General features: G+C 41.9%; 1 protein-coding gene across 2 annotated transcripts in view; it reads left to right on the top strand.

Annotated features, from left to right (window-relative positions):
- Positions 1 to 23,017, top strand: part of LOC129816177 (nectin-3-like protein) — a 73,369-nt gene that overhangs the window by 18,383 nt on the left and 31,969 nt on the right. For both annotated transcript variants that reach the window (XM_055870427.1, XM_055870419.1), the window contains exon 2: positions 20,512 to 20,859. In XM_055870427.1, coding sequence (XP_055726402.1) covers positions 20,512 to 20,859 — 348 coding nt within the window. The remainder of the gene's footprint in view (positions 1 to 20,511; positions 20,860 to 23,017) is intronic.

The following is a 23,017-nucleotide window of genomic DNA, read 5'->3' as shown; positions in this document are numbered from 1 at the left end:
CCTATGAGTGTCATCTGATGAAGATCATCAAAGGTTAGTGATTAATTTTATCTCTTTCTGCTTTTTGTGACTATCTTTTGCTGGGAAAATGGCTGTGTTTTTCTGTGGCTATGTACTGAGCTAACATAATTGTTTGGTGTGCTTTCCCCGTAAATCCTTTTTGAAATCAGACATGTTGGCTGGATGCACAACATGTGTAGCTTTAATTATGTGTCTTTCATGTGTGATTTCATGAAAGATTGATTTTTATAGTAATATATTTGAATTTGGGGCGCTACATTTTTTTCTGGATTTTGGCCAAGTGGGACTCTACCGTCCCACCTATCCCAGAGAAGTTAAAGAGATGGGTGGGGCTAAAGCTTAAGAGGGTGTGAATGATGCTGAATGGGTGTAGACAAAGAAGAGCTCCTCAGTATGTGTGCCAAAACATTCAAGGGACATTTTCGCAAAAGTGAGGTTACACGTTTATCAATTTTCAAAGCATAATTATGTTCCCATTGTTCCTCTGCTGTAGTGTATGATATACAATTTTCTAGCTCTGAGTCTCCATTTTATCCAATGTAAACAACGCAATTTCTAATTGTGCTACATAAGACCAAATCAAGCCGGTCGGTCACATACACTGGAGTTGCTTTTTCAAAGACGACATTGAATGTTCCTGAGTGGCCTAGAAAATGGCTGTCTCGCAATGATCAACAACGAACTTGACAGAGCTTGAAGAATTAAAAAAATAATTATGCCCAAATATTGTACAATCCAGGTGTGCAAAGCTCTTAGCGACTTACCCAGAAAGACTTACAGCTGTAATCACTGCCAAAGGTGCTTCTACAAATCATTGACTCGGGTGGGAATACTTGTGTAAATGAGATGGATATTTCTGTATTTAGTTTTCATTAAATTTGCAAAAACGTATAAAAAAAAAAATGTTTTCACTTTGTTATTATGGGGTATTGTGTGTACATGGGTGAGATTTTTTATTTATTTAATCCATTTTGAATTTTGGCTGTAACACAACAAAATATGGAATAAGTCAAGGGGTATGAATTCTTTCTGAAGACTCTTTTATATGCTCTCATTTCCGCTCTTATACTATTTTGTAGTTATGGAAACTGAGATTTGCCAATGTGCTTTAAGATGAAGAGAGACAGCAGGAGCGGTAAAGATTCTCTGAATGATCGGCTATGAAAAGCCAACTGACATTTACTCCTGAGGTGCTGACCTGTTGCACCCTCGACAACTACTGTGATTAAAATTGTTTGGCCCTGCTGGTCATCTATGAACATTTGAACATCTTGGCTATGTACTGTTATAATCTCCACCCGGCACAGCCAGAAGAGGACTTGCCACCCCTCATAGCCTGGTTCCTCTCTAGGTTTCTTCCTAGGTTCTGGCCTTTCTAGGGAGTTTTTCCTAGCCCCTGTGCTTCTACACCTGCATTGCTTGCTGTTTGGGGTTTTAGGCTGGGTTTCTGTATAGCACTTTGTGACATCAGGTGATGTAAGAAGGGCTTTATAAATAGATTTGATTGAGAGAGAAAAAGCAGCATTTAAGTGGGCCTAGACTATTCTCATTGTTGATCACATCAACCCGCAAAGGCATTTTAATAGGAAAAGCAGCCTTGGAAAATGACATCTTTAACCTCAGCCAAAAAACTGTGCAGCCAGTTGAGGAAATCTAGGACTGGGAGATGTTTTAATGCAAATGTAATTATACCATAAAACAGTCCTGAGTAAAAGAGCTCACTCCTAAGTCTCCTACCCCCTCCTCTACTGACTCTTCTTCTGTCCATCTCTAACCCGTTCCCTTCCTTCTCTCTTCCTCCCTCCTTTTCTTGTACATGACCTGAAATGCTGACAGCAGATAGCAGCACTTGTCATCTGTTATTCATCATTTGTGGTTGGTTAGGTCTGATGCAGAGCTGGAGGTAGTGACTTCTTCACCCTGGTCTCCAGCCACAGTCCTGCTAAGGAGGAGAGTTTACACTGACTGGTCTCTCCTCTTTATGCAACAAACTCCTAGTCAGCACAACAGGCCAGGAAGGAGGGTGGATAAACCTGACATCTAACTTCCTCTTCTCCTTTTATTCCACCCACCTACTCTGTCATTTCCTGAGATCTTATTTCATCCAGCTCACTGTAGACCTGCATTAAATTATACTTTTTTGATGTTGAATTATTTATATTTCTGGAAACAGGAAAGGCATCGGTAGGGGTTAAAATACCACCAGCGTTTTCAGGTAGAGCTGAAGTTGACTGTATAAGATACGACTGTACTGTTCGTGGGTTTGTGGGCAGACTTGTGAATGACGTCGCCACATAATTATCTAACTGGTGCATCACTCTGGCTTGAGGTAGGTTACTTTTTCAGATCCCCCTTGTCTATGAGCTGTCTGTGTGTGGGCATGGATTTACACTGCTAAGGGAATGTGTGGAGATGGCAGGGAATTGGTAACCAGACGGTTGTGGACTCCCTCTGGGAGATTTTGTAGGCCTATCCATTCTGCCCCAGAGCTGAATCACTTAACCTCAGCTAGTGAGACTGTTTTAAAGTTGCTCTAACTGTAACTCCCACCCACACGCAGTGCAGAAAAGAGAGTGGCGCAATGAGAAAGTAGGGCACTTCTCATTAATGTGTCCAAAGGGATGGGTGGGTTCTTGCACAGCATGTGTGCCTGTGGAGCCATGTTTCCTCTTCCTCCCTGCAGTATGAGCCTGCGAAGGTGTGTTTTATTATTATAAGCCAGCCTATTTCTCAGTGCAACTAGAAGGCTAGAAGACATGTTGGATGACTAGTGTATTGCTGATGGGCTGAGCACAGTGTGCTGATGTGTGTAGCCTAACTTGTGCAGAGTGGTGAACACACTGTTCCATAACAGCAGCCCTTCAATTATGAATGCACAGCACTTGGTAACATTTGTTACCCTTATACAAAGTGTTTTAATGCCATTATGACCCAGTGTAATCTCCCACTGCTCGGCTATTGTTTCCTGTTAGGGAACTCAGATTGGGACTGCATGGAGCTTCTCTGTGATGTCATATTCTGCCCAGTGCTAGTGGAGGTTGTTCCCGCCCAGTGTGGTTTCTCTGCAGTCAGTCAGTGACTGAGTCTCTGACAGGGAGCAGCCACTGTGCGGTGGGTCTGTGGCGTTCACTGTCAGCCCTCACCCTGTCTTTGTTTCTGCCCATGGCCCTGGAAGGCTTTAATGAAATCTTGGCACCGGAGGACCAGCCTAAAGCCTACTGTTTATCTGTGTACACAGCATGTTTGTGTGTTTTACCACTTAGACTACCCGTCTAGAACTCTGTTCAGGCTGTCTCAAGTTAGTTAGTCTGTCTTTGCTAGAGGATTTGCAACCTCTACTTTGAGGTGGTTGAGCGAGGGCATTCCAGCACCTTAGCCTACATTGAGGGCTTATTGCAGATCATGGGGTACGTTCTATGAGCTCCATATACACTTCAACACAAGGCCTGTTGGTTGCCAGAGAGGGAAGGCTGCTGGAGATACTGTCTGACTCACAACGACCAGAGTAAACAACACTTTATAACAATTCTGTCTGTAGGCTGCAAGGACAGGAGGAGTCATACTGTGTTTGAGCCCTCTGTTTTCAAACTACTCAAACAATACCTTTGTTCAGAGACAAAATTGAAACTTAGAATGAGGAGGGAAAAGTTTATCATTGGGTGATATGTCTCAGGACTAACCACAGTTCAAAACAACTTGTTTTCACAAAACCGAGATGCACATCAGAGACAGTTAAAACCGGGATGCACATCAGAGACAGTTAAAACCGGGATGCACATCAGAGACAGTTAAAACCGGGATGCACATCAGAGACAGTTAAAACCGAGATGCACATCAGAGACAGTTAAAACCGAGATGCACATCAGAGACAGTTAAAACCGAGATGCACATCAGAGACAGTTAAAACCGAGATGCACATCAGAGACAGTTAAAACCGAGATGCACATCAGAGACAGTTAAAACCGAGATGCACATCAGAGACAGTTAAAACCGAGATGCACATCAGAGACAGTTAAAACCGAGATGCACATCAGAGACAGTTAAAACCGAGATGCACATCAGAGACAGTTAAAACCGAGATGCACATCAGAGACAGTTAAAACCGAGATGCACATCAGAGACAGTTAAAACCGAGATGCACATCAGAGACAGTTAAAACCGAGATGCACATCAGAGACCGTTAGGCTATTATTACTACTTCAATTTTTTTGCTCTGCCGATATTGACTCACTCTTGTCTTGTCACTTTGTGGCATTGCCAACAAAGCTTGTTTTAGTTAGGATTTGCTGTTAAGTAAAGGAGCCAGAAGAGCCAGAACGAGAGAGGGATGGTTGTGGAAGTGGAAACCTCTGTGACTCACAATGCTGCCTGGTGTTGTGCCACATCCCTTCAAACTACATTTAGCTTTGGGACAGGATTCGCTCTCTTTCTTTCAGACACACACACACACACACACACACACACACACACACACACACACACTTACTCACACTTGTAATTACTGTGGCTCTCCTGGCGACAGGCGTCTGTCCGCTGCTCAAAAACAAACTCGAACCACAGCCAATCAGACCAGCTTATTCACCCCCAGACCCCCCCAATCAACCACTTTCAAGGCCTGAGGGTCATAAAATAAATAATTGTTTCTTAGGGGGTAGATCAGCTTTAATATAGCAGATAGATTGTAGCTTCCATCAATGTAATTGTCACTTCTAATCCCCATATTTTTTTTTGCAAACATATACACTCCTGTTCAAAAGTTTGGGGTCACTTATTTTTTAAACAAAAACAATTGCCCATTTAAAATCACATAAAATTGATCAGAAATACAGTGTAGACATTTGTTAATGTTGTAAAATATTATTGTACCTGGAAACAGCAGATTCATTTTAAAATATAATTTTTAATTCAATAAAAAATCTGCTGTTTCCAGCTACGATAGTCATTTACAACATTAACAATGTCTACACTATTTCTGATCAATTTGTTATTTTAATGGACAATTTTTTTTGTTGCTTTTCTTTCAAAAACAAGGAAATTCATAAGTGACCCCAAACCATTAATTCTTTCCTTTACACGGATCAGTCGTCCTGGTCCCTTTGCAGAAAAACAGCCCCAAAGCATGATGTTACCACCCCCATGCTTCACAGTAGGTATGGTGTTCTTTGGATGCAACTCAGCATTCTTTGTCCTCCAAACACGACGAGTGGAGTTTTGACCAAAAAGTTCTATTTTGGTTTCATCTGACCATATGATATTCTCCCAATCTTCTTCTGGATCATCCAAATGCTCTCTAGCAAACTTCAGACAGGCCTGGACATGTACTGGCTTAAGCAGGGGAACACGTCTGGCACTGCAGGATTTGAGTCCCTGACGGCGTAGTGTGTTACTGATGGTAGGCTTTGTTACTTTGGTCCCAGCTCTCTGCAGGTCATTCACTAGGTCCCCCCGTGTGGTTCTGGGATTTTTGCTCACCGTTCTTGTGATCATTTTGACCCCACGGGGTGAGATCTTGCGTAGAGCCCCAGATCGAGGGAGATTATCAGTGGTCTTGTATGTCTTCCATTTCCTAATAATTGCTCCCACAGTTGATTTCTTCAAACCAAGCTGCTTACCTATTGCAGATTCAGTCTTCCCAGCCTGGTGCAGGTCTACAATTTTGTTTCTGGTGTCCTTTGACAGCTCTTTGGTCTTGGCCATAGTGGAGTTTGGAGTGTGACTGTTTGAGGTTGTGGACAGGTGTCTTTTATACTGATAACAAGTTCAAACAGGTGCCGTTAATACAGGTAACGAGTGGAGGACAGAGGAGCCTCTTAAAGAAGAAGTTACAGGTCTGTGAGAGCCAGAAATCTTGCTTGTTTGTAGGTGACCAAATACTTATTTTCCACCATAATTTGCAAATAAATTCATAAAAAATCCTACAATGTGATTTTCTGGATTTTTTTCCCCCCTCATTTTGTCTGTCATAGTTGAAGTGTACCTATGATGAAAATTACAGGCCTCATCTTTTTAAGTGGGAGAACTTGCACAATTGGTGGCTGACTAAATACTTTTTTGCCCCACTGTATATCATTAAAAAATATATATATTTTACTTTCTAACCCTACCACCCCTCCCCTAATTGAAGTAAACTAGTGAACAACAACGCTTAGGCCTTTACTTCCAGCTTATACATACTATATACATTTTATGGACACAGTCTGTTTTGCAATAGTTCTGTTTGTTTTTGCTCCTGTTCTTCCTCAACCTTTCCCATCTATTCCTGATGTCCATCTGGAATGTTTTCTATTTGCCATATCTTTCAAACTGTGCTCCTTCGCAAAAGTTCTTAACTTATACAAAACTTTAGCAACCTATATTCCCTCTTGCCTTGCTGTTGCAGAAACAAAACTTAAGAACGGGAAGCATAAAAATATCACACAGAACAGATCGACCGCTTCTTAGACTTGATTTCAATGAGAAAGAAATGTAATTTATAGATCTTTCAATGTGAATTTGATCAGGTCGCCTAAAAAGTTACAAATTGCAGCTTTAAAACGCTAATCCTCTGGTGCTGAATGACCGATCTGCAGGAACTTGATTTGTGGTATCTATAGACAAAGGTCTCCCTACTCAATATTTTCCAAACTAGTGCCTAAAACAACATGACCGCTATTGACCAATACAAATTCATGTGGGCGTGGTCTGGCACACAAACCCTTTGCCTGGGATTGCGTCATCATCAAGTCCCTGTTTTCGTCCCCTACGGATAGACAGAGCCTCAGCGTCCCTCTTATTTCTCCATCTTTAAACCAGAGCTCTTCAATTCCGGTCCAGGAGGGCTGAAACACTTATGGTTTTTATTTCCAACTGGTAGTTAATTGCACTCACCTGGTGTCCCAGGTCTGAATTAGTCCCTTATTAGAAGGAGAGGATAAAAACCAAGTGTTTCAGCCCTACAGGACCGACATTGAACAGCCATGCTTTAAACTCTTTACTGAGCAAACATATGTCTCTGATCATTTGGCGCTAGATTTTTCCACAGATAAGTTCAATGTTCGTGTCTGAGAGGGAGTTTATGGGAACTGGGAATGGTGTTTTGAAGGGGATTTTCCCTCCATGCTAGACAGTTTTGTGTCCTTGGAGTCCATTGTCTTATAGGAGCTTAGCATTGTGTGGTTTTAGGCATGCAGGCCATGTTGGCTTAGTGCAGTCCTGACATTTCCTCAGTGAGAAGACTGTGTGCATATATCACTGCTTCACACGCTGGGTGTGTCCCCTACCTCCTTAGCATGGGACTGTTTACGTAGGCCTGTGCACTATCCACAACTGCTTTCCTGGCTGTCCTAGTGCTCCAAACCAGTAGTAGTGCATGTCTGTTTCTAGCTATCCTGCTGATGCTCTATCAACACGGATCCGTCCTCCTGTCTGCCCTGTGGTTTAGGACCCTTGTATTCTCTGTCACTCCAATGTCTGACGTGGAAGAGACGGGGGATGTGATAAATATTAGGCCTATACTGAGTGACAGGAAACAACCTATTAGCAACAGCCTGCTTTTCAAGGTCCATTCATGCTCTACCACATGTCGTTCATTCAATACAGAATAAGGGTCTGTGAATGCCATGTCGGTATGCTTATGTGAATGATGGGGAGTGAATTGAAAGGGAGGAAAGAGATACATACTCTTCTTTATAGGTGTTAATTAGGGCGCGCTTCGATCTGTGGTTTGTGATGATGATGATGATAACTCCATGAGTCGTTCTCCCGAAGCCACTCTCCCTCCGTATGACCAACCTTTTATATAAACACTATGGAATGGTTTTCCTAGTGTTAACTCAACGTTATTACGGCATAAGAAAGGCATTATGACTCCATTAGCAGAGTGCTGGTTACCACAGCCTGAGCCCTGAGTTATTATGGCCATAGCATAACCTCAGCATTAACAGGTCTGGTTTCTCCATCACCCAGCAGAGACAGAAATATTCCCCTGTCTGGTACCGTAGACCTGTGGGGGATGACCTCTCATCCTCCCCCTCAACCAGACACAGTTAACCACCTCTGGAGAGTTAAGGGGTCTGCATACTAGATTCAGTTTGCTCCTAGTATAACTCAGCTAGGTTAAGTCAACATCTGTGCCTCGCATACTCCCTTAAAACTTTTGCTTGATAAAGGGCAAAAAAAATGTTGTCAATAGTACTGTTTGTCCCTGTTCAGATGCCTTAGCCAGTATACACTTCCTCAAAATAGTCAGACTTATTCTAAGATAACTCATTAATTGACTTTTTTTTCCCGATGAGGTGTCAGTCACAGAATTTTACATCTAATAAAGACGCTTGGTACAATATTTCTCAAGTGAAAATTTTGCATTAACATTTGGTCGTCAACAAACACTTCATTGAAGAATCCCTACTGTTGACCAATCATTGACGAAGGATGTAGACTTCGGCTACCGAACTTAAAATGCCTCAAGAAAAAAAATGGTGTGTACGAACAGCCCAAAGAAAAACTTGCAGGAGACAAAAACAAAAACTTTACAAAATGTTGTCATAATATATGCACAAACTATTTCGAACTGTATCAGATGGAAAGCATGCCTTTAGAGATCGCTGGAACATTTATTTATTTTATTTTGGGGAAGACTTATTTTAAGTCCCATGTGCATTCCAGTGCTCAGAATTCAGGCAGCTGAGAGGTGTCTGTGTGTGAAAAGGGGGATTTGTGAAACCTGATGCCTTTGGAGCTGCTACTGTGCACAAAGTAATGATCTGACCTTGTGTGTTATTGTGTGTAAAATTACACGCGCACACAAACACATTAATGACTAAAACCTTCTGTCTCTGTGTTCAATGCTTGTGTGTGTCTGTGTTTGACATGCACAGATGCAGTCAGTGTTAAAGCACCAGGCTTTTCACTCTGCCTAGAACACCTGCTCTCTGCACTAACTGAAGTGGCTCTCCAACCACGTCACCCTTTAACTTCTAACTTTACACACACCACACAAAATAGTAGTTATTTTTAGGTTTTTAAACAACTAATTGACCAACATCCATTCAATTATTTTAATTCCACTTCATAATTTTTTTCTTCTGTGGGTTCAATGAGCAATTTCTCTAGCGAAAAATCAGATCAATCCCGAACTGTGCGATGTAGTAGGGAATTGGAGTTTCCAATGTCCAATATTCTACATAGTTTAGCGCAAAAAACATGGTAATTAACTAAAATGACCATAATCCATTGTGCCCTACTTGTCCAATCTGTGCAGACATGAAGACTGAGAGAAGAGACAGAAGAACGCGCGATAGAGAGCAGCAGTTTCGTGTGTTCTCAACCTGGAAATACATAGTTGTTATTCAGCAATCGTAAAAGTATTTACTTTTAAGATCTACTAAAATAGTGATTTTGTCAGACAGCATAGGCAGTAACTCTATATGGAATGACGATTCAAAAAGACGATTGGACCCAAGAAAGGATCCTTTGGATCCTTTGCCCAAGATACTGCCCAAGATACTGATGGAAGAACAGCTCAAAGTAGGACATTTTTATTATGATAAATCGTGTTTCTGTCGAAAAATATTAGTGGCTTAGGACGCCATGTTTTTTGACGTAGCTTCGCTTGGCGCAAACTGTATTGAAAAGTAAGGATAATTAAAAAAATGTAATTCCGCGATTGTATTAAGAATTAAATTGTCTATCAATCCCTGTCCACCCTATATTTTTTAGTCACGTTTATGAGTATTTATGTATAAGAGTAGATCACTGTCTAAGTGGCGCACGGACATTTTCTCACCAGCTGGTCTACATTTCACATTGTCTAACCATGATTTTGGTGGCTAAATATAAACATTTTCGATCAAACTCTATATGGATTGTGTAATATGATGTTACAGGAGTGTCATCTGAAGAATTCTGAGAAGGTTAGTGAAAAAATTAATATATTTTGGCGATGTTGACTTTTATCGCTCACTTTGGCTAGAATCAATGCTGGGCTGCTATGTGCTATGTGCTATGCTAATATAACGATTTATTGTGTTTTCGCTGTAAGACACTTAGAAAATCTGAAATATTGTCTGTATTCACAGGATCTGTGTCTTTCGATTAGTGTATGCTGTGTATTTTTACGAAATGTTTGATGATTAGTAAGTAGGTAAACACGTTGCTCAATGTAGTTCTTCTAGTCCATTTGTGACGGTGGGTGCAATTATAACCTATGCCATCTACCTGAAATATGCACTTTTTTCTAACAAAACCTATCCCATACCATAAATATGTTATCAGACTGTCATCTGATGAGTTTTTTTCTTGGTTAGGGGCTATAAATATCTTAGTTTAGCCGAATTGGTGATAGCTACTGGTGTTGGTGGACAAATAAAAGATGGTGGATTATGCTAATGTGTTTTTAGGTAATAGATGTACATCTTTACATATTGTGTCTTCCCTGTAAAACATTTTAAAAATCGGACATGTTGGCTGGATTCACAAGATCTGTGTCTTTCATTAGCTGTATTGGACTTTAATGTGTGAAAGTTAAATATTTAAAAAAAAAAATTTTTTTGAATTTCGCGGCACTGGTTTTTCAGTGGGGGTGGGGGGGGAGTGCCGCTAGCGGCACTCTCATCCTAGACAGGTTAAAGGTCTTATTCACATCGGCTGCGGAGAGCGTGATCACACAGTCTCCCGGAACAGCTGGTGCTCCCATGCATGTTTGTGTTATTTGCCTCGAAGCGAGCAAAGAGGTAGTTTAGCTCGTCTGGTAGGCTCGTGTCACAGGGCAACTTGTGTCTGTGCTTCCCTTTGTAGTCTGTAATAGTTTGCAAGCCCTGCCACATCCGACGAACGTCAGAGCCGGTGTAGTACGATTCGATCTTAGTCCTGTATTGATGCTTTGCCTGTTTGATGGTTCGTCGGAGGGCATAGCAGGATTTCTTGTAAGCTTCTGGGTTAGAGTCCCACTCCTTGAAAGCGGCAGTTCTAGCTCAGTGCGGATGCTGCCTGTAATCAATGGCTTCTGGTTGGGGTATGTACGTACGGTCACTGTGGGGCAACGTCATCGATGCACTTATTGATTAAGCCAAGGACTGATGTGGTGTACTCCTCAATGCCATCGGAGGAATCCCGAAGCGTATTCCAGTCTGTGTTAGCAAAACAGTCCTGTAACTTAGCATCTTCTTCATCTGACCACAGCAAATGCTACTGAACTCATGACAAAATCATGTTTAGACATTGTAGTGGCTATTGATTTTTTTGTTTTTGCTTCATGATATTGCTAATATCATCTTTTGGGCATTTAACTACCGGTATGTATCTAATCCGGTTTTGGCATGAAAAATTACTGAAGTCCCAAATTCCCATGAGTTACTGTGAGATTTTGCTCGCTCACAGATACGGAGCCTCAGAAATAAAGATCCGTTCACAGATTAGGAGCCACTCCCTTAATAAAAACTGTTGCATCTACAAACTTAGTCAATCCTAAAATAAAGTCCAATGGTCACTTTATGGATGTGTCATGACGTTGGCAGTGGGGGTAGGTTTATGACAGTCATAAATAGCTCTTTCCCCCTTTTTCTCTTCCCTACTGATGTGACATAAGAAAACCCCTTGGGTAACATAGGGATTCTGGGGACATCTGAAAGTGGGGGGGAATGAACTATATTCTGGTAATCCGACCAACTGAACATATGCGGTGGTACTTAAGTTATATTATGTCAGTTCGGTTGCCCTCTGACATATTCTCATCAATGATAGAATGACAAACTCTACTGTGGAAAGTCTAAACGTAAGACGTATCGGATTCACATGGAATTGTTGTTTAATTCAAATGTTTGAATATGAAATTATTTGTGAAGAGATTAAATGTAATTTTAGCTTCCAAATGAGAGATCTGGGTTTTCATAAGTTTTCCTCTGCTCACAGTGGCCCGCCCCTGTGAAGAGGCATGGGTTATAAACTTTTCAGACACACCCCTCTCCCTCCACTATAAAAGCCATTGACGAGAATATAACTTTCTGTTCCGGGTACGCTAGGATGACGATCCGGTGTCAGAATGGTTCAGATAATAACTACAGAACTAAGCCAACAGCAGCATGGACTTTGGTTGTGAATGGTATGAACTTTGAACTCGTATTCACTACAGAATGAATCTAGCCGTTGAGTTAGCAACAGCTGCTACAAACGTAGGTTAGGAAGGACAGTCAGAGTATCCCGTCTCCTACACACGACGTTACTCCAACGTATCCAGTGACTACCAGAGACATTCTTCAAAGGACTGAGGACTCGGGTTGGCGATACAGTCTTCCATCTACCACCAACCTACTGAAGCGCAGCTCAGAGTAAATATTTATTGCATTTTCCTTTTTCAAATGGGCGGTAATTTAGAATGCATAAGATACTGTATTTACGATAACACAGCTTCGCCTATGTTCCAGTCTCCTGCTCTTTCACTAAAACCCAGCCCCCCCTTTCCTTTGTGTAACAAGCTGTCATGTCTATTCCGCCCGCTAGGGATATTTTCTTTATGACGGCACTTTGTAATCAAGTTGTGATTTAATTGTGTATGTGTGATTAGTTAGGTATTTAGTAAATAAATAATTAAACCCAATTTTGTATTGCTGATTCAACTTGTTAGCCAGGATTCTTGCAGATAATCAAGGATTTACAACTTTCAGATGAGACTGAATAAACTGACGATTAAGGTGACTGCTATGGATGTAAACTATTACTAAATCTTTAAGAGTTTATTCGAAAGATAACAGCTCTATAAATATTATTTTGTGGTGTCCCTCTCTAGTTAATTAATATTTACATGATTAGTTCAATCAGGTAATATTAATTACGGAGAAATTATTTTATAGAATAGCATGTCATAGCAATTAATCTGGCATAGTCAAAGACACAACAGATGCTAAAGTCTAATTTTTATCCTATATCTAGAATTTGAACTATGTCGTTGCAGAAATTACTCTGAATACTCAAATGCTAAAGGCGCAGTCAAAAATCCGGTATGTGGTTCTATATAACGTTTGGACTGCTCATGACAAGAGGTGGCATGTGTGTTGTGTACCTACATTCAAGTTGATTTGTGAATTTATCGATATTAGCATTGAACTTCAACCAATCCCATACTATAGTTGCGCTGACTGAGGGAGAATGATCACCTGAGTCTCCTCTGGGAACTATGTCTCCTTGCAGCCAGGACAGCCAGACTCGCTCTGTGTGTGTGTGTGTGTGTGTGAGACAGAGGCGCTACAATAGGTTCTTCTCTCTAATGTGTATGTACAGTTGAAGTCAGAAGTTTACATACACTTAGGATGGAGTCATTAAAACTCGTTTTTCAAGCACTCCACAAATTTCTTGTTCAAACTATAGTTTTGGCAAGTCGGTTAGGACATCTACTTTGTGCATGACACAAGTAATTTTTCCAACAATTGTTTACAGACAGATTATTTCACTTATAATTCATTCACAATTCACAATCACAATTCCAGTGGGTCAGAAATGTACATACACTAAGTTGACTGTGCCTTTAAACAGCTTGGAAAATTCCAGAAAATTATGTCATGGCTTTAGAAGCTTATGATAGGCTAATTGACGTCAATTGGAGGTGTCCCTGTGGATGTATTTCAAGGCTTAAGTGGGAAAATCAAAAGAAATCAGCCAAGACCTCCAAAAAAATTGTAGACCTCCACAAGTCTGGTTTATCCTTGGGAGCAATTTCCAAACGCCTGTAGGTACCACGTTCATCTGTACAAACAATAGTACGCAAGTATAAACACCATGGGACCACGCAGCCGTCATACTACTCAGGAAGGAGACACGTTCTGTCTCCTAGATATGAACGTACTTTGGTACAAAAAGTTCAAATCAATCCCAGAACAACAGCAAAGGACCTTTTGAAGATGCTGGAGGAAAAGGGTACAAAAGTATCTATATCCACATTAAAACAAGTTCCTAAATGACATAACCTGAAAGGCCGCTCAGCAAGGAAGAAACCACTGCTCCAAAACCGCCATTAAAAAAGCCAGACTACGGTTTGCAACTGCACATGGGGACAAAGATTGAACTTTTTGGAGAAATGTCCTCTGGTCTGATGAAACAAAAATAGAACTGTTTGGCCATAATGACCATCGTTATGTTTGTAGGAATAAGGGTGAGGCTTGCAAGCCGAAGAACACCATCCCAACCGTGAAGCACGGGGGTGGCAGCATCATGTTGTGGGGGTGCTTTGCTGCAGGAGGGACTGGTGCACCTCACAAAATAAATGGCATCATGAGGGAGGAAAATTATGTGGATATATTGAAGCAACATCTTAAGGGATCAGTCAGGAAGTTAAAGCTTGGATCTTCCAAATTGGTCTTCCAAATGGACAATGACCCCAAGCATACTTCCAAAGTTGTGGCAAAATGGCTTAAGACAAAGTCAAGGTGTTGGAGTGGCCATCACAATGCCCTGACCTCAATCCCATAGAAAATGTGTGGGCAGAACTGAAAAAGTGTGTGCAAGCAAGGAGGCCTACAAACCTGACTCAGTTTACCAGCTCTGTCAGGAGGAATGGGCCAAAATTCACCCAACTTATTGTGGAAGGCTACCCGAAACATTTGACCCAGGTTAAATGATTTAACGGCAATGCTACCAAATACTAATTGAGTGACGTAAACTTCTGACCCACTGGGAATGTGATGAAAGCAATAAAAGCTGAAATAAATAATTCTCTACTATTATTCTGACATTTTACATTCTTAAAATAGTGGTGATCCTAACTGACCTAAGACAGGGAATTTTTACTAGGATTAAATGTCAGGAATTGTGAATAACTTAGTTTAAATGTATTTGGCTAAGGTGTATGTAAACTTCCGACTTCAACTGTATGCTTGTCGCTAATCTTATAGGCTGATTACTTTTGATACAATAGAAGGAGTAGCTTTCACAAACGGTTATGTTAAGCATTTCTTTGCCTTCCTCTTTCCCCTGATGGTTAGGTGATTACATTAGAGGTCCGATTTTACTGTGATCTGTCTTTTCTTTGTGTATACCTCTCTCTGCTTTTGAGGGGAGCCTAAAAATAACAACAGATCTCTAGTGGTCGAGCAGATCTCTAGTGGTCTGGTTATTAACATCTACCAATATATGGCTATTTAAATCCCCTGCTTCCCATTTAGAAAAATCTCCATCTTAAAGTTCCAGTAGTGAGCGCCCATACAGCCACTCTCTCTTCTCCTGGACAATAGGCTCATCAGAACACACATCATTGTCCCTCAGAGATTGGTCTCAGTGGATTTTATTTTATTTTTTTTATTTTTTTAACCGTTATTTTACCAGGTAAGTTGACTGAGAACACGTTCTCATTTGCAGCAACGACCTGGGGAATAGTTACAGGGGAGAGGAGGGGGATGAATGAGCCAATTGTAAACTGGGGATTATTAGGTGACCATGATGGTTTGAGGGCCAAATTGGGAATTTTAGCCAGGACACCGGGGTTAACACCCCTACTCTTACGATAAGTGCCATGGGATCTTTAATGACCTCAGAGAGTCAGGACACCCGTTTAACGTCCCATCCGAAAGACGGCACCCTACACAGGGCAGTGTCCCCAATCACTGCCCTGGGGCATTGGGATATTTTTTTGAAACTCTGTATCTGCTGGGTTGCACTGTGATCTTTCAAGCATCACCTGTTTGGAGTGAGTGAATGCCCTTTTGTGGAATTCCTGGCTGGTAATGCAGTCGCTATGTGTAACTAGCTAATTAACTCCATCACTGTCAGCTCACTAACTAGCCTTATTGAGCCACCAGGAAGTGACACAGCTGCCACTGATATTTGACATGCCTAACAAGAGTCAACAGCTGTCCAACAGTAAACGCAATGCTGTGGTTCCACCCTGTAGACCTCGGAGCCAAGGTTGCAAAGTCAACTGTGGTCAATGCAAGGCACTTCAGCAATGGGAAAATTCACATACCTAGTCGGTGCGTTACGTGCTAGTCAAACATCAGAGAATTCATGGAAGGATTACAAAGTTTCTGAGTGTTTCCCGTCCTTTATTTGCTTGAGATCCCACCCCTATAAAATGGCACAACTCAACTGTTAATCTCTAAGGCACGACAGGGCGGTCAGAAAATATATTTTTGTCCTTTGTTTTTTCGACCAATTGATTGGTTGAAATTTTCAAGCGTATATTTTTCAATATAAAGACATACCATATTTTTCAATATAAAGACATACCAAATGTTTGAATACAATCAATGTAGGATACTGAGCTTGTCTGATGCTTTAAGCACTGCAATTTAAAAATGAAAGCATACTTATTACTAAAGAGGGAGCCAGAGATCAATATAGACTAACCAGAAGAAAAAACCTCTTCTAGTCGGTCAGAACCTTTTCCTTTTTGAGTGCAAAATTATCCTACCATTTCTACTGATCTGGGTGCCAGTTATCATTTTCATATGCACATTTTTGTGGAACAGTTTAATTTCATTTAAAGTAGTCTTCATATCTCAAAATCAATGTCATGTGGTTAATCAAAATTACAAAGGAAAATTATGCAAATCTAAAAGTAACTTCTATTGCCATTTGTCAATATGTAAAAATAGCCTACATAAAGCCAACAAATAAAAATATTGCAGCCTGCAGGTAAATATCCTGACTAAAAATAAATATCCTATAAATCACATTGGCTAAGCATGACCTGACTGCAAGGAACTTGAAACATTGTATCAACTATTGTATTAACTTGGTCTGGCCCAAAGCTTGTGCTAGCAAACTTGCAACATTTATATAAAATATTCTGGGTCCTCAGAGTTTCCACCACCAGTGAGCTCCGGACAGACACGAGATAGGTAGGCCTATTTTATGACGTTTCTACCGGATCAGAGCATGACATTTTTTCCTTTTCACACCGAGTGGTTATCGGAAGGTAGCTGGAAATATTTTTCAAATTGACAATAGTTCCTCAACATAGCCTTTCTCAATGGATGTTTAAGCAGACTTTGTTAATTGCTGTTTGAGGCGAATAATAAAATATTTGAGAAACTCCACAGTGATGAAGACAATCAGAAATAGTATCAGATCCCCAAATGGGCACACTTACTGTACAGTATAGGCCTACATTTGCACGCAGGTTGCCTAGTCCTACTTCTATATGTGTAATCGGGTGCGTGTCCTTACTAAAGATTGGCAGGAGTGCTCCAAACAAAAGACAATTAATACATTGACGACTCATAAATGGAATGTGTAGCCTAGGTTGTGCGCTCTGCAAACAATGTGTCCGCTCCTACAATGACAACGGTAAGACTATTTATAATGATAATACAATTGTATGCATTAACAGAAATTAAGGGAAAGGAGGATACCTAGTCAGTGGTACAACTGAATGCCTTCAACTGAAATGGGTTGGGTTAAATGTGGAAGACACCTCTGAATCAGAGGTGCGGGGGGATGCCTTAATCGACATCCACGTCTTCAGCGTCCGAGGAACTGCCTTGCTCGGGGGCAGAACGACAGATTTTTACCATGTCAACTCGGGGATTCAATCCAGCAACCTTTCGGTTACTGCTCCATCGCTCAAACCACTAGGCTACCTGCCGCCCTTAACCAAACAAGCATTGTAGCTAATTTCCCCCCAACATCAGACGTCCCCTAAGGTCGGACACTCTAGCGGTTAGAGGATTAAATCACCTCAAACTCAACATTTAAATGGACGAAAATAACTTTACGTTTTGCGACTAAAGACACTCTTCTAGCTAGCTGACCACCGATTTTCATTAAGTTAGGTTTTGAGATTTTTCAAAAAAGTAATATATACCCATTTTGTGGGACACGCTGTATATTGTAAAATTCGACTGCGTGACTGACCACACGTCATTTAATATCCAACTTTTTACTTCTGAAATTTAGCTTTTTTTTTTTTTTTTTACCGAAAGGTTAGCCAACTTCGGATACAAGGTTGTTGTCTTATTTTCAAAATGAAATGGATATATCTTGTAATTGAACAAAATAGTAAGGTGGCCAATAACTAGGGACCGTATGCCGATTTTTAATATGGGACGTTTTTTTTTTTGCTAACCCGCTTATCAAAAAGAAATGTCAAACATGCTAATTGCTAAACCGTTAGGTAACATTTTTACGACACCAATAAGCACAAAACATTGATGGCTTGATCACAAGAACACTTTTGAAGGTAATATGTTTCTTAAACTCTTTTGAAAATGCTGATAATACGTGGTGCTGCGCTAGATGAGAAATTATGGGAATTAACAGTAAATCTACTACTGGTGTGCCAACCCTGCCACGTCCGCAATTGATTAGTCCACTCAGACAGGCGTGTATCAGATGTCTTGTGTGCCATATTTTGAAAGGGGAAAAAAAGGATTTGCCACTGCGCTACTAAAAAATATTGATTGACCAAACAATCGACAAGTCGACTAAATGGGGTCAGCCCTCAAACTCTGTCTTTTAACGAATGGTCCTCTTGTTGATTTCCTCCTCTCCTCCCTCCTTATGGCATTCTAATGTCATTGTCACCCTCTCTGTGCTCAGGTCTCAGGCTTCCAGGATAGGAGGTTGGAGGGACACTCAGGAAAATACTTCTGTTGGGTTGGCTGAGAGATTGGGCTGGGGTTGTTGGCTCGACAACAACAGGCAGAATGTTTTGAGTCCGTTGCCAAGCAATGCAGCGGGTTTTGATTTACGATGACGTCTTCCCACTGGCAGCTTGTTGCAATTAGTGATGTGGTTGTGTGGTGAGTGCAGCATGGTGGTATTATTATGATGTTCGGGTTTATTTATCTTTCGGGGACTCGTTCCTTCCACAGTTTTTTTTTCTTCTCTTGGACAGCAGAATCTCTTAGTGATATATTTGTTTCCTCTCATCTGTTTCATATGACCCTTTACTTACTTTAGACGGTTCCTTCTCCCACTAACACTTTCATCATATTGCCATATCTTCTCCCTGTCTTCCTTTCTCTTCCTCCCACCTTTCTCTCTACCTCGCCATTTCCCGTAACTCTCTCCCTCTGTGTCTGTGGAGTACTGCGGTTTATGTCTCTGTCTGCCTGTCTCCATCTCTCCTCCCCCTCTGCCTGTGTCTGTGGAGTACTGCGGTTTATGTCTCTGCCTGCCTGTCTCCATCTCTCCTCCCCCTCTGCCTGTGTCTCTGGAGTACTGCGGTTTATGTCTCTGTCTGCCTGTCTCCATCTCTCCTCCCCCTCTGCCTGTGTCTGTGGAGTACTGCGGTTTATGTCTCTGTCTGCCTGTCTCCATCTCTCCTCCCCCTCTGCCTGTGTCTGTGGAGTACTGCGGTTTATGTCTCTGTCTGCCTGTCTCCATCTCTCCTCCCCCTCTGCCTGTGTCTCTGGAGTACTGCGGTTTATGTCTCTGTCTGCCTGTCTCCATCTCTCCTCCCCCTCTGCCTGTGTCTCTGGAGTACTGCTGATCTTAATGCTGTGAGTGTGGACAGGCCATGTTAATAACTAGAGGGGATGACAGAGCTTTAGGGGCTAGTTCTGATTGGATACAGGGACAGAGCGAGTGGTTTGTTAAATAAAGGGCTGCTTTTAATTCCTGGATTCAGGTCAGGAGTAGGGCAGGCAGGCAGCTATTGTACAAGAATACACTGATCTGTGGAACAAACACACAAACACTGGACTGTGTATTATGTTGATGGAAAACCAAATGTTGGTTGCTGTGGATTCATGATCAGATCAGCACAGATGTCTGTGAATGCTTAGTTTGATGGAACCTACTAAGTTTGTGTTTTGGTTTGGGAATGTCTTAGCGGAGCTGACGTCAGTGCTCTCAAGTAAATGTTGTTCACAAAACCATCTCGCTCTCCCGACCACACACACACACACACACACACACACTATTACACCCAACATGATGAATGTTTATTGATAGTGCCTCGAGAGGAGACTAGGATCATCTTCAGATGACACACGCATGAAACGAAGAGATCTAGTTGGTGAGGTCACCCTTGAATACTGGTTTATGTCACAGGCTTATATATGGTTTGAGGACTTTATGAAAGAGTTCAGCTGTAATGAATGGTGCTTGAGTGTCATCCATGATTATATGACTAGGTGTATCCATGGCTCCGCGTATGTGTGTGTGTGTCGTGCACTCCTGTGTGTTTGTAAGAGATACTGCACCTGCTGCTGTTGTTGTAGTACTAGCAGGTTGTCCTCACATGTCCTCCTTACCTATTCACAAACCTTAACACACACATATTCACAAGCTGTGTATGTGTTTTATGGTAAATTATGTGATTCTGAGAGACCGATGGAGGTACTTTATTGCCATCATCAGTGGGCATATTGAATGTACAGCCATACACATTACACACACCCAATTACAGGCTTATGTTTCACTGCCCAAGTACAACTGTTAGGATTATACTTAATAACTTAACATATTACCCACTGCTTTTCTCTCAATGTTACTACTAACAGTAGTTCTTTAGAAATAATTGGAATGAACTGATCGTTGATGGTGAAACTATTCATTCTTTGTTTCTCTCCCTGGCTCCAGGTGTGGGGGGCAGTCAGGTGTTGGTGCCCCAGAAGGTGAGTGCTGTATTGGGGAAGAACGTGACGTTGGGCTGTAGCGTGGAGGTGGAGGCCAACCTGAGTCTTACCCAGAGTTCCTGGGAGCGCCGGCTGCCCACAGGCTCGGTGACGGTGGCGGTGTACAACCCCGTGTTCGGTATCTCCATCCCCCCGGACTACGTTCGCCGCCTGTCCTTCCGCTCACCCTCCTCTCATGACGCCACCATCATACTGGAGGACGTGGGCTTCGCCGACATTGGAGTGTACACCTGCAAGGTGGCCACCTTCCCCCTGGGCAACACACAGGCCTCCACCACTGTTAGCGTGCTCGGTAAGAATGTGTTTGCAGGTGTGTGTGTGTGTCTGTGTGCAACACACCTTTTGTAAATGTATGTGTGTGTTTGTCTGGCTAATAGTGTGCTTGTAAGATTCTGAAATGTAATTCTGTATCTTAGTAAAGTGCCTCTTGTAAATTGAATGAATAATGCATACCAATATTCTGGGGGAGAGACATCCTGCTCACATCACTGAGCCGGAGGGAAAGTGGTAAGACATAGTGGAAAAGGAAAAAAGAAGGGGGAGAGCGAGAAAGGTAAGTGGTGAGAATGAGTGATTGGAATAAGGGTTGGCCGATGAAGTGGCGTTGCAGTGAGAAGAGTCATGGAGATTTGCTGTGGGGTAAACAGTATGACAGTTGGGTACAGTTGAGAGAATGAGAGGAGGGGTGTAGGAATGGGAACGAGGGGGAAAGGGAGGGGTGTAGAAGAACAGGGTGCTATAATTAGAGCTAGAGAAATTCGGTGGGCAATAAGGCGTGCGTTATGTGTGTTGCACAGTTGAAACGTCCCTCTATTTTAAGGGATCTCCTGGGAGGGGCTGGGGTTGGATAGATGGATAGATCTATCATTCCAGGCAAAGCCATGGCTTATATATGTCATATGTATGTATGTATGTATGTATGTATGTATGTATGTATGTATGTATGTATGTATGTATGTATGTATGTATGTATGTATGTATTTATACAAACAAAATGTTTTATTTTTTATTTTACCTTTATTTAACCAGGTAGGCTAGTTGAGAACAAGTTGTCATTTACAACTGCGACCTGGCCAAGATAAAGCATAGCAGTGTGAACAGACAACAACACAGAGTTGCACATGGAGTAAACAATAAACAAGTCAATAACACAGTAGGGGGGAAAATGAGTCTATATACATTGTGTGCAAAAGGCATGAGGAGGTAGGCAATAAATAGGCCATAGGAGCGAATAATTACAATTTAGCAGATTAACACTGGAGTGATAAATCATCAGATGATCATGTGCAAGTAGAGATACTGGTGTGCAAAAGAGGAGAAAAGTAAATAAATAAAAACAGTAAGGGAATGGATGAGGTAGGTAAATTGGGTGGGCTGTTTTACAGATGGACTATGTACAGCTGCAGCGATCGGTTAGCCGCTCAGATAGCAGATGTTTAAAGTTGGTGAGGGAAATAAAAGTCTCCAACTTCAGCGATTTTCTTTCATTTTTTTTTTTTTTTTTTTCTTCAATTCGTTCCAGTCACAGGCAGCAGAGAACTGGAAGGAAAGGCGGCCAAATTAGGTGTTGGCTTTTGGGATAATCAGTGAGATATACCTGCCGGAGCGCGTGCTACGGGTGGGTGTTATCGTGACCAGTGAACTGAGATAAGGCGGAGCTTTACCTAGCATGGACTTATAGATGACCTGGAGCCAGTGGGTCTGGCGACGAATATGTAGCGAGGGCCAGCCGACTAGAGCATACAGGTCGCAGTGGTGGGTGGTATAAGGTGTTTTAGTAACAAAACAGATGGCACTATGATAGACTGCATCCAGTTTACTGAGTAGAGTGTTGGAAGCTATTTTGTAGATGACATCGCCGAAGTCGAGGATCTGCAGGATAGTCAGTTTTACTAGGGTAAGTTTGGCGGCGTGAGTGAAGGAGGCTTTGTTGAGAAATAGAAAGCCAATTCTTGATTTGATTTTGGATTGGAGATGTTTAATATGAGTCTGGAAGGAGAGTTTACAGTCTAGCCAGACACCTAGGTATTTATAGATGTCCACACATTCTAGGTCGGGAACCGTCCAGGGTGGTGATGCTAGTCGGGCGGGTGGGTGCAGGCAGCAAACGGTTGAAAAGCATGCATTTGGTTTTACTAGCGTTTAAGAGCAGTTGGAGGCCACGGAAGGAGTGTTGTATGGCATTGAAGCTCGTTTGGAGGTTAGATATCACAGTGTCCAAGGAAGGGCCAGAAGAATACAGAATGGTGTCGTCTGCGTAGAGATGGATCAGGGAATCACCCGCAGCAAGAGCGACATAATTGATATATACAGAGAAAAGAGTCGGCCCGAGAATTGAACCCTGTGGTACCCCCATAGAGACTGCCAGAGGACCGGACAACATGCCCTCCGATTTGACACACTGAACTCTGTCTGCAAAGTAGTTGGTGAACCAGGCAAGGCAGTCATCA

This window comes from Salvelinus fontinalis, chromosome 2, assembly GCF_029448725.1.
Source record: "Salvelinus fontinalis isolate EN_2023a chromosome 2, ASM2944872v1, whole genome shotgun sequence".
NCBI lineage: Eukaryota > Metazoa > Chordata > Actinopteri > Salmoniformes > Salmonidae > Salvelinus > Salvelinus fontinalis.
This window is presented reverse-complemented; position numbering and strand designations above follow the sequence as displayed.